The sequence below is a fragment of the Cloeon dipterum genome, chromosome 2, assembly GCF_949628265.1.
Source record: "Cloeon dipterum chromosome 2, ieCloDipt1.1, whole genome shotgun sequence".
NCBI classification, from domain to species: Eukaryota; Metazoa; Arthropoda; class Insecta; order Ephemeroptera; family Baetidae; genus Cloeon; species Cloeon dipterum.
In genome coordinates, this window is record NC_088787.1 from 21,276,147 (window position 1) to 21,288,736 (window position 12,590).

The following is a 12,590-nucleotide window of genomic DNA, read 5'->3' on the forward strand; positions in this document are numbered from 1 at the left end:
TTTTCTGACAGGTGCATAAAAGCCGACGACGAGCGAAAGGAAGATATCTTTCATACAAATGCGACTTTTCTCTCTCTTTTAGGGCGCGCCGTGAAGGAAAAAATGTGCACACGCGGCACTCTAACCTGAAGTTTGCTTTTTGTTTGCCTGCAAAAGAATAAATCATGCTCGACTCCGGCAATGATTAAGAATGCCCGATTCAGATATTTTGCCACCGTCTCAGGAAAATTATGGCTTTCCGACGCGATTCGTTTTTCCCGTGCGGTGGAATATTTGACGTGCAATCGATAAATTATTTTATAGAGATGTATCTTTTAAGCATTTGCATTGTAGTTAAAATTTTATAATCCAATAATTGATTTGGTCTGTTAAGTCAGAAATAAAAGGTTAATACCAGTTAATATTAGTTAGAAAAATAAGAAATTCAGCAAAATATCGATTTTGTTGCAATTAATTAGATATTATTTATTTTTTTTTGTATTGGAAATCATCTATGAAAATGTCACAACAACTATATTATTTATAATTTACATCCATAGCTTCTTTTCATTTTCTATCTGGAAAAAAATTATCTGTCCCTCTCTGCATATTTTAAAATGAACAAAAAATTAAGAAAGATCCAAAAAGTGTTAGAAATGAAAAGTCAATTTTATTATAATTTCAGTTTATGTCAAAATAAAAAGAGCCATTTCAAAATATTTTTGAGGACTACTGCTTAAAGTTTAACTACTTAAAGTTCATTGCTGGAAAAAATGTTTTTTTTTAAATTTTGTCATGAGTTTTTGACAGAATAATCTATTTTTCTTGGTCAAATACATTACGTGTCAAATAAAAAAATATGTTTGACTCCAGCAAGGATTAAGATCGAATATTTCGCAACCATTCCAGGAAAATTATCGCTTTCCAACGCAAGTCGTTTTTCCTGTGCGGTGGATTATATTACGTGCAATCAATAAATTTGCCGCAAATTATTTATAGAGATATCTCTTAAGCTTTCGCGAGCAGCAAATCGTTGCCCACGGGCACGCACGCACTTTCGTAGGATAATAACCGGCTTATACGATTATCTGTTTTCGGCTTAGGTGCGTAGGTGAAATAATTCCAAGCCGAAAACGCGGGTTGTTTTCGGCCGTAAATTCCTGTGGAGCGAGTTTTCCGAAGGAAACTTTTTTCGCCCTAACAACTATTTTAATCTTGGCTGCCCGGCCGAGCATTTTTTCCGCCTTTATCACTCGCGCTAACGACCTCAGCTCTTTTCGGCGGCGCTGCCAGACCAGACAGGCGGGCTAAATTTAATCAGAGGTCGCTCGGCCTGCTCGACCTCGGCCCTGCTTGCTGTACACTCAGAAATTGGCGTCAGAAATAATGAACGACGTCGATCTTACCGGCCTCAAACGCCAACGGATTAAATACAATTTATCGCTCCTATCATTCGCATAAATCTTACACTTTTCGCCGAATAATTTCGTCAGCTTTATTGCCGTGCGAAGGAAAATCGATGCTCTCGATATTCGATGAGAAATTGCCCGGTACGCCGAGCCGGAGATAAAGCCACTGCTAAATCGTGTTTTATTGAAAATATTATACCTAGCAAAGTGGCAGTCACGAACCGCCTATATGTGCGTTCGTATTCTGATACCGCCAGCGCAGCACAGTGATTTATTGGCCTTTTTTGCGCTTCCCCCAGCCGCTGCTGCTGCGCATGAGAATTTAATTTGGTCGTCTTTGTGTAAGCACTCGACAGACGGACGGACAGGGACCGCAACAGATCCGCATTCAGGCAATCACGCCAACTTACCTGCTGATCCGCTTTTTCGGCCCAGGAATCCCTTTGACAATTTCTTGGAAGCCAAATATATCTGGCATTCAAAATCACCATCGAGGCACAGAGTCTCTGAATCTTCTAACAGTCTGAGTATAATTTTTTAGGAAATAAATAAACGAAGAAAACTTTGCAAATATTAATCAGGTTTTATGTTCATAATTTTAACAGTAGAAAAGTATATTTATTTGTCTAGCCAGTAGGGGAGCTAAATCTGAAAACTATGTTTTTTCTCGACCATTTGATAGTTTTTGATGCAAGGGGAACATTTTCCAAAGGAATTCCCGTTATTTATGGTTGGCTAAATACACGCCTTAAGTCAAAACTTTAAAGAATTTCAAATTGCCATAATCTTTTGAAAAGTGATCGGATTTAAAAAAAATTGACAATTTGAAGACGAATCGAATGAAGTGCGATTTTCGTTCTTTCGCAAACATTCTTAATTTTTATTTCAAAATTTTCCAACTGAAAAATTTTCTGTGCGGAAATTTAGCGGTTTTCTCAAAATCAAGTTTTTTTTTGGATATTTATTTTTTGTGCGTTGCAATACTGGCTGGTGAGTCAATTTTTTCGGGAAAGTAGGGAGAGGGAAATTTTTGCCAGAAAATTCCTAGTTTCGCTTACTGAAAACCGGCTACTTCCCAACACAACTCAGCTCAGTCACATGTGTCGTGAATTGTGCGGGAGCTGCTGTCAAGGGCGTTTGTGTCAGCCCATCAGCGTCGAAGTCTGTTGTGCATAGAGTTTGCTACTGTCTCCAATTTGGGTGTTTCACTCGCAGTTAAATCGGTTTGAATCAACTTTTAATGTATATTTCTGCGATTATAGATCGATAGACCAAAACACTCTTGCTGGGGGCGGATTGTGGCATGGAATTTTAGCTCGACCTTGAAACACTGTACAATGCTAACCTTATGCCCAGCGTTGCCATTTTTTTGTCAAGGTCGAGCTAAAAAACGGTGCAGTAATCCGCCCCCTGCAAATAGACATCAAAAAGTCGGTTTCACGCGCATCGGTAGCAGAATAAAGAGCAATACGAGAGGCAACAATTAACATAATGGTTCTTACGGAAGGAAAAATGCATTCGGTGACGTTTCTGAGAGTGTTTACCTCTGTTTAAGGCCTCATCTAGATGAAATGATTACAAACTTCTCTCCTCTACTCACACAAATTAGTTATCTTATTTCATAATTATCGTAACCGAAGATTCCTATCCGTTTCATGATATTTTTATGCGGTATTCATCTCTTAAATATAATGCTAAATAAAAATCACTAGCTTGCAACGATTCCATTCGAATTTAAGCTGAATTAATTTGACCCGACTTTATGAATATATATATATATATATATATATATATATATATATATATATATATATATATATATATATATATACATATTTCATAGAAAATGAAAGTATTCGCAGGCTTATACAGGGTTGACGAATTATCTGAGGACTGTGGGAAGTTGATCTGGGCAAAAAGCGGGTGTGTGCCAAAGGGACGCACATGTTGTATCATTTGATCAAAGCCTCTGGAGCTGCCGGCCGACCGCAATGATACTAATATTATTAACTGCGTCTGCCGCCTCGGCCGCCGCGCTGAGGTCGCACGCGCGGCTCACCGTATTATGCAAATGAAGGGGCAGTAAAATTATATACACAGCCAGAGAGCAAAGAGCCGGCCGAACTAACCGAATTGGCGAGCGCGGCCGTAAAGCACGCTGCTGTGTCGACGCATTATTACATCAGCAAATTGGCGCTAAATACTCGACGCACGCACGCCGCCCTCGAGTGGGGGTGCGTGCCGCCGCCGGATTATTGTCAGTAGTGCACCACATACACACGTACCTGCCTTTCCGCGTGTGATAATGAAACCGGTGTTTGCTGGCTTAATTTGCCGCAAGATTACGCCTTGCCGCCGCCGAAGCACGCTGACTGACTGGCTGTCGGGGATTTCAACCCTTTCGTCGCAGATTTGCCAACGCTTGTCGCGCAAAACGGCTTTTGTTTTCGGATCAAACGCTGGAAAAAGGAGGCGTAGTTTTTTACTCGTAGCGATATTGATCGATGATTGACGACTCTTGACCCTGACATAAAAAATTCGCATTTTTATGAAAGTAACTGAGTGCAAAAAATAACGCTGTTGATGTTTTTGACTGACCAAAGAAATTTAAGTATACATATGCAACATTATTTTTTTATGTAATGAAATAAAGTGGAGCTTTATAAGCCAGCAATTAAGAACACTTTGCAATGTTCACTATAGCAATTAGTTCATTGAGTTTATTGTTTGTGAGATGTTCACACAATTGCAAATGGATGCATCGCAAACGGATGGAAACACTTAATTCGCAGTAGCAATAACATCTAAAAATAACAAAATCAATTTTAAATGGATATATGAAATACCTGTCACAGAGGAAAAAAATATTGATAAACTGTCTAAAATTGACTGATTTATTCCAAAACACATTTAAAATGATTTGTCTTAAATTCACGTTTTTTTAAGACCAATAAAACGGATCAATTTTTACTATCCGGAGAGCCTAACTTTTTTAAACTTGAAAAATCACTATTATCCCCTTAGTGGCTTTTTTATCTATGAAATAAAATCACAACTGACTTAAATCCATAATAGTAGTTTCCTTTTTCAGAACAAAGAGACGCTGTTCGAAGCAGCTGATGCCTCCTTGGCCGCCTGATAAGCGGAAAACAAGATAAATCTTCCTTTACAATGGAAGTAAAAAATGCTCTGCATCAGCATACTAAGGAAAGATCATGCAAAATGATTCAAGTAAACTCCTGAGGTTGAAGCAATGAATCGATCCATCTTGCATGCGGTATATAAGAAAGATTCGCTTTCGTTCAGCTTGTCTGCGGTGCAGTTTGCTTTTGGCGTGCGTTATGCAAACAAAGCCGAGTGCAGTTAGTTACACGTCATTTCGCTTCGACTATGTTGCCTGTTTGTTATGATAATATAAAGTGATGCAAAGAGGATGGACGAGAGGTCCTGTACATAATGCCCGGCTGCGCGTTTTCCTCGAGAGAGTGACTTTACGGCCGGGCTCGGGTCTCGGGCGTGCGCTCGACTTTATTACAAGTTCATCCGGACGCGAGGCCCCTCACTCTCGCTTGCTTTCAATTAATTGTTTGCTCAAATTAATATTTGCAGACGCTCCCGGGCGCCAGCTAATTAGCTGCCTTTCATCGCGTCTTCAGAGAAAAGTGAATTTCATCCCGGGGGCCGTGGACTCGCGGAGCCGAATGCGGCGAGTATTTTAAGAAGAGAAAAATGGCTGGCTGCCGCCGCCGCTGCTGGGACGATTAAGTGGGACACGTTGTTATCTCTTGTACGGCTAAAAACAATACAGGGGTAATTAAGATGCGCGCCAGAAGCCATTGTCTTGGTGGGAGCACTTAGCCGACTACATGCGGCGGCGGCGGCAGCGGCATTAAAAGCATCTGCTTGAATAATCTGCGCGCGCGGCAAATACTCCGCCGGATGGAAGCAAAAATTACTGCTCTGCTGCAATGAAACAGCTGCATTACGCTCGACGAGCAAGAACGATTGCGTCAATTGCACATACACATCCATTATTTCTCGGCGCTAATACTGCGTTAATTTCTATTTCCTGCTTTTGATTTTTTGAGTATTTTTCGCGAACATTTCAGAGCTGATAATTACCGGTATCATTCCAAATAATTGTTTGAAAAAATGCATTTATTTACTTGTGAAGTTGAAATGATTATCAGCCTAATGGCGTGATTATGGGATAATCAGGACGTTTCCTGAGCGCCCTGAAGGCTTCCAATGGGTTGAGTTGCACATATTCTGAAGTTCTTGCAGATCAAATTAATACAAAGCTCATGAGGCATCGATTAAGTGGCGACTGTGTGAATTTAATTTTATCGATCGCTCGACAGCTATCCTGACGCCAGGGTCCAACTTGTAGTAGAAGAACTTTCTCGAGATGGAAATAGCTTCAGATTTCGCAGCATAAATTGAAATGCTTGAACCACCAACAACCTGTATTAGCTACTTTTCCCGAGAGCAAATCACCAGACTGCTGACACTCGAGTAAGCCCGCTCGCTCGCTCGTTCGCTGGCTCGGCAAACAAGACTCTTATCGTTCATTGAAGCTAGAAAACTTTTCTGCTCGGTGGAGCATCATCTCTGCAGGCGTCTTTCCTCCGTGAGAGTGCAAAACCACCGCTTCCGCTGGCGCAAAGTACGGCGTTCCGGCTGTAAAAATTCAGAATTCCAAGTTTCGAGGTGGCGGGCGGGCGCCTGGCGAAGCTCGTTAGTCAGAATGACTCGTCCTTCATATCTCTCTCACTCTCGTCACTGGCAATTTGGCTGCTGACACACTCGCACCAAACTTTGCACCACTGGCACACTGACGAGTATGTATGCCCTCGTTGACGAACATGATCTCACACTTGAACTTGTTAGGGCCGTTAGAATTAGAGCCATCATCTCGCAGCAGCGGCGCTGACGAAATAAAGCCACGCGCGCACATGTGTGAACTTTGCTCCTCCAGGGAGTTGCGTTCGTCGGTCCCACTCGGCGGCACACATAAGTCGTGATATGCGAAAGAAAAGCGGTGCGAAATGTGTCTTGCTCTCGCAAGATTTGCTATCCTCTCGGGCTTTGCCGCTCGTCCCAGGCATATTGCTGAGGCACTAGCAAAGTTTATTTTCATCCGGACGTGGGACGACAATTAATTCAGTGCGGAGTCCCTAAATTAATTTTTTTTATTTCATGTAATCAAAGGGGTGCAAATTATAGTCTGTATATCATTCAACCCTAATTATGAACGAATGAACTATTTGGCAGCAAAGTGGACTGGCCATTTCTATGGTCGGATCTTTGCAGCAAAAGCCCACAGAGAGCGAGCTTATGGTTTATTGGAGCACGTCTGTTTATTTGATTCATAAAATCCGGCCCTAATTACGTACGCAACATTTCCGTCTCTATCGATCGGTCAGTGGAAAAACACCGGAATTTTGAACAGGGAAACCTAATAAAAATGGACTGAACTAAATCAGAAATATTAATAAATTTAAAGGGAAACCTAATCACCAGATTATGGTAATAACTTATCTAAAAAAATGCGGTACTGCCTAAATCAATTTTGGTTTAAATTGAATCCTAAAGGATTAATGTACGCGTAGGATTTTTTTCGGAGTTTTGCAATATCAATCCTATTTTTAAATTACCGGTTATCAACAGTTTTTGCAGTAAATTTTATTCTGTAACTATTGTTTATTTATAAAAATCGATACCACATGTAAAGCATTCAGTTGGCGGACTTTTCGTTTTCCCGCAAGCATCATTTCTCGATAGCTAGCTGGCAGGCGTAAAATTTAATTTGCAGAAGCTGCCACAACGCATTCTAACGTTCATGTTTGGTTATTTTCCACAGGTGTCATGGATCCGCAAACGTGACCTGCACATTCTGACTGCAGCCATCTACACGTACACCAGCGACGCTCGCTTCCAGGTGAGTTTTCGGGCCGTGCACACAACCGCAGGGAAAAAATGTTTAATTACACGGCAGCCAACTTTTACGGCGTCCCTTTTGAATAATTCATTAAGGCCGCTTGGCGTCTGCTGGTGCTGCTGCGTGTTTGTTGCGGTTTCGCTGCTTTTTGTTCTAATGTTTTCAAAAGAGTGTGCCGCTGTGTGCTGTGCCGGGCGAACATGGCCCGCAAAAAAAGAACGCCGACGGAGACTTTAATCCAGTGCACGCTCACTCCGGTCATGAATTTTTATTAATTTGAAAGGAACACCGCAAAACTTTTATTGCAACCCCCGGCCGTTTTCTTCCCTTTCGCTCTGTGCGCAGAGCGCACGGATTTTCATACTGGCCGGTCTTTTTTTAGGTCGTCAGGCCGGAAAGGTCGGAAAACTGGACCCTGCAGATCAAGTTCCCGCAGCTGCGAGACGCCGGCATCTACGAATGTCAAGTCAACACAGAACCGAAGCTCAGCCTGGCCTTCAGGCTCAACGTGATTGGTGAGTATGCAGATGGCTCCTTAATATTCACATGAAGATCTACGTATTTTAAATCCAAATTTACGAGACATTATAGTATATAGTATAGTACCTGCATTAAAAGTACTTCAATATATATTCAGAAATACATATTTTTTCTAAATTTAAAATTTTATTTGTAGTTAAATTATAAAAATAAAAACAAATTGCTTCACTTGGTGGATATACAATCTTGCATGGTGGGAAAATTGTTAATTTTTATCATAAAGTGTCTGCGTGTACGGCGTGTACAAAATATATTAATCACCAACTGAATAGTCATCAAAGCTCTTATGGGGACCACCGGCGAATTACCTTTGCTCCGCCCTCGTTGTTGCAATTGCCCTGCAGCGGTCGAGCAGACACGAGTGCATCACTTAGCTCTCCCGAATCAAACTCAGACTTCAGGTATTTTGTGCAGTGCTTTTATATTTTTTGGTTTATATTTTATTTAGCAATTGTTGTATTAATTTACAGTATTTGCACAATTGAGATTCGTGAATCCGCGAGCAAGGCCGCTTTGAGCGCGTGTGCTTCTCACAAACGAATTGAACCCGGACTCGGTGTTAGTAATTTATCTGCTTTTCTAAATTGATTTTAATGTGTAAATTTATTTAGTACAAACTATTATTCGTTACTTATATATATATATATATATATATATATATATATATATATATATATATATATATATATATATATATATATATATATATATATATATATATATATTAATTTTCTTTAATAAATGTGAAATATTTAATCATGCGAATTGTACAATTCGAGTTATTTATGAAATGTGTATTTACAGTTCAATCACCTATCTACAATAAAGATATCACCTCTCAAGGAATTTGTTGGGAAGTTTTGAATTCCACGTAGCCAATTAACCTTTTACACCCACACTCTCTTCTCTCTGTCAAAGCGGTTTTTAATATAATTAGGTAATATCATTGTTTGTTTGTTTGTTTATACATAAAATCGTATCTTTAATTACCATCAGCAGTGTATTGCGCATCAAACCTATCAATTGATTGAATACCAATGAAGCCTTTGATTCAAATTTACTAAATAAGGGTCATTTGATGAGAATATCGTGAGCTAGATGAGATAAACAACCCTGTGAAATTTGAAGCTCACAGAGTCATAAAGCAAATCCAGGCCCAGCGTTCAAATATCGAATTCGAGGTATTCAAGTGTTTGTCAAGTGATTGCAAACAGACTGAAAGCAAAAGCTACGCCACCATGTATGCCATTTCCTCCCTGATTGTATCAGTGATGAACAAATTTGCTAAATAACCGGAGTTATGAACGAAGAAAACTCTGTTCCTTATTCACTTCAAGCCGAGAGCGTTCCAAATTTTCTTGTCCCAATTTAGCCAAACTTGGAGCTCTATTGAATTTAAAATATGAAACGTACATTATTTTAATAAAAGAGAAAGGCTATGAAAGTGTGTTTTGATTGAAGGAAAGGCGGAAGTTCTGTGATAGGAAATTCAATATTTAGATACGCATCAACAAAGGGATTTTAGCGCTGCGTAGTGTTTTAAAGCAACATTTTTCACAAATTGGCACTTTTCAGAGCTACGCTGGGGCCTCATTTATTATTAAACTGGAACTGCAGTTTTTTCTTGGTCCGGGAAATTGAGAAAAAGTTGTTATTAATTTAGGAAATCGGCCGTTGGAATTAGGAAGTAGGAAAATTTTGGTGAAATTAAATTTTTACTGAACAAAACGTGCAATCTATAATAGCTGCAGGCAAAAAATTACAGCTACGATAAAACACTTTACCATCAATTAAAAAATGAAAAAAACACTTGTTCTATACTTCTCTCGATAGGAAAGTTTTCTGCACCATTACAGTTAATTATTTTACACTGTGGGCACTTATACGTCGTAGGGGTGCAACATAAGTCAAAAGCAGGCGCAAGGGAGACAACTTCGTGATGCGGTACGAGTCCAAATACTCCACTTGTGTTTCTCGGCAATTAATTACCCCAGGTGAAGGTTGTTGTTGCTTTGTTTTGTTTGCACACTAGAAATTTACGGGATATGGATACACACATTTTTAAGTGCGTTAAGTTCTCCGTTCCACCACATTCTCTGAACGAATGCAAATGAGCTAGAATTTTCCCCCTTGAAAAGTTCGCGAGAGCGACGTCGACTCGAGAAATATTAATTGAAGAAACCGCGCTAGTGTCACGCCAAATCAAAAGACGCGCCGCATTTTAGTCACTTTTCGCGCGTGAAAAACTTTTTAATTAGACGTCAAATTAAATTAGGCAAAAGTTGGCAGACTGAGAAAGTAAGCGGACGCGCGTCAAATTAATTCAACGCCAGCCTGAGCCAAATTAAAATTTTATTACGTCAAATTGTGGCTTCGCCGAGGATAAACAGCACAAGGGGCCGGATTCCTGCACGAGCTGCGGCCGACGGTTATTGCTTGCAGTTGCACATCATTTGCATTGGGAAGCGAGCGCAGCAATAAAAGCAGCCGCACGTCGTATGCAGCTGCACAAGACGAGAGAAATTATTTGCATACCTGAAATAGAGAGAGGGTGCCACCATGAAGCCCTAAAAACTATCTCGTTTTATTTTTGAGAAATTGATTTCAAAGTAAGAGTAAAATATTGCGCAAATCCACGCCAACATGGCTGCTAGAGGAATCAGGCGGGAAATTCGTAACCATAACCTACCAAAATTTAAAAATTTAATTATGATTTCATAGTCACATAACAAATGTTATGCTAAATTAAAACTGAAAATAAATTTTATAAAAAATTATAAACAACTTCAATGTTCTGTCATATCTCAAGCGATTCTGATTGGCTACACACTACACACCTTCAGATTAAGACGCCATTTGAATATCTGCGCAGGGGTTAAACGACCATATTTTTGACGTTTTTCTTAAATTTGTATCGAAGTAAAGTGTAAATTCGGTTTCAGTCCAGGTTTCTAAGAAATTGCAAGGTAGTGAAATAACGATTACTCTTCTGGGCAGATTTCGCAAAGACTCTTGTTTGACTTTATACTCTTGAGGGAAGAAGCGGCTTCTGCGTCTTACTTTTCAAAGTTCTGTGCTGCGAGTTTTGCTTCAAGCGGACGGATTTCCATAAATAAATACTAATTAGGTGCGGCGCGTCGCATCAAGAGGTATACACACACTCTAAATTAATATTTAATCAGTGCAACTATACGGCTTCTTTCTCGTTCTCTCTCTCTCTCTCTCTCTCTCTCTCTCTCTCTCTCTCTCTCTCTCTCTCTCTCTCTCTCTCTCTCTCTCTCTCTCTCTCTCTCTCTCTCTCTCTCTCTCTCTCTCTCTCTCTCTTTCAGTCAGTAGAAAGCTGAGAGAAGAGCGAAAAATCCAATTTCGCTAAAAGCAATCATCCACCGGCGCCGGCTCACAAGTCTTCTTATTTCATTTCTCGGGCGCGGGAATATAAGGACGAGAGCAGCTAGGCGCGCTGCAATAATTCAGCCTCGGCCGGCCAGCAGTGACACACATAATGTTAAGCACGTGAATAACAGTCATATGCAGCGGGAACCCATTCTTGCAGGGTCCTCCATCAGCGAAATTCCGCGCATTGTCCGAGAGGACACTCAGAAATGATGGGGTTGATGCATATTTCATGAACGCCTCTCTCAGCTGCACCCAGCTCAAAACTGTCGCAACTCTAGGGCAGTGAACCAAATCAACTCTGTGATAGTTAAACTAATTTTTTTTAATTCTTTGGTGGCTTTTTATGCACAGTTACTAATTTCCTTAATTTCATCCGTTTAATTATGTTCCTTTTTGAAACGAAACACTGGAAGTGTAGTGAAATCTCCTATTTTTTCAGCTGGGGATTCCAATTTAAGTTAGATGGATTTGTATGATGGTTAAAACAAAATTTACCTCACAAAAAATGTGCGTGAAGAGCAATAAGAATGACAATTCATTGCTCCAATTCATTTTATGAATTTTATTGATCTCGCTTGCACTTGAATTTTTAAAGTCAACTTTCCTAACCGTTCATGCAAATAGAGTTTTTACCTCCTCCTAGGTAATATTTCTCTTTAGAAATGTGCCTATTGCTTTGGCGTTTCTCGGCTCGCAGAAGGGCTCAGTTCGCGAAAGGGTTTGGATTTGCTCGCGCTTTCAGTTGAACCACTTTCACAAAATTGTGCAATACACTAATTGTAAAAAACACAAAATCAACTCGCTTTCTCAACTTTAATCGCATTCTGTCGGCAAGGGACACACGTCCAAGCTCACCGAACCACTAATTTTCGCCGAAGGGAAACTGGAACACCCAAAACGCTAAAATTCGCCAAATTTCTTGGGGTCGACGCCAAGTCACCGCTTGGCTAGCGCGCTCTTTCTCGCTCCAATCGCCTTGCTCGTTCGCTTTAAACAATATCGCCCACCTTACACTTGGCCACAGTCACTCAGGGTCCCTGGACCTCCACAGGTCACCAGGGCCGCCCTGATCACCCACAAAACCAGGAGTAAGCGACAAGCCAGCATCCGTTTCGTCACCCTGACTGCGAACCCACGCTGCGCTCTGATTGGTCCAGCGCGTAGCTCTGTCCTGTGACGCACTAGTCTATCTGAACTTTTGACTCTCGCGGGCAGAAACGACAAGGGGACCACTGCAACAGAAATCATTTTCAATGAAGCCTATAATTCATCATTGTTGCATAGCGTAAGTTTCTATCCCTCTATGTAATTAATGCCAATCAGTG

The 12,590-nt window shown here is 40.5% G+C and overlaps 1 protein-coding gene across 1 annotated transcript in view; it reads left to right on the top strand.

Annotated features, from left to right (window-relative positions):
• LOC135936295 (protein amalgam-like) overlaps positions 1–12,590 on the top strand; it is a 208,767-nt gene that overhangs the window by 170,172 nt on the left and 26,005 nt on the right. The window contains exons 3-4 of the mRNA XM_065479056.1: positions 7,252–7,329; positions 7,712–7,844. Coding sequence (XP_065335128.1) covers positions 7,252–7,329; positions 7,712–7,844 — 211 coding nt within the window. The remainder of the gene's footprint in view (positions 1–7,251; positions 7,330–7,711; positions 7,845–12,590) is intronic.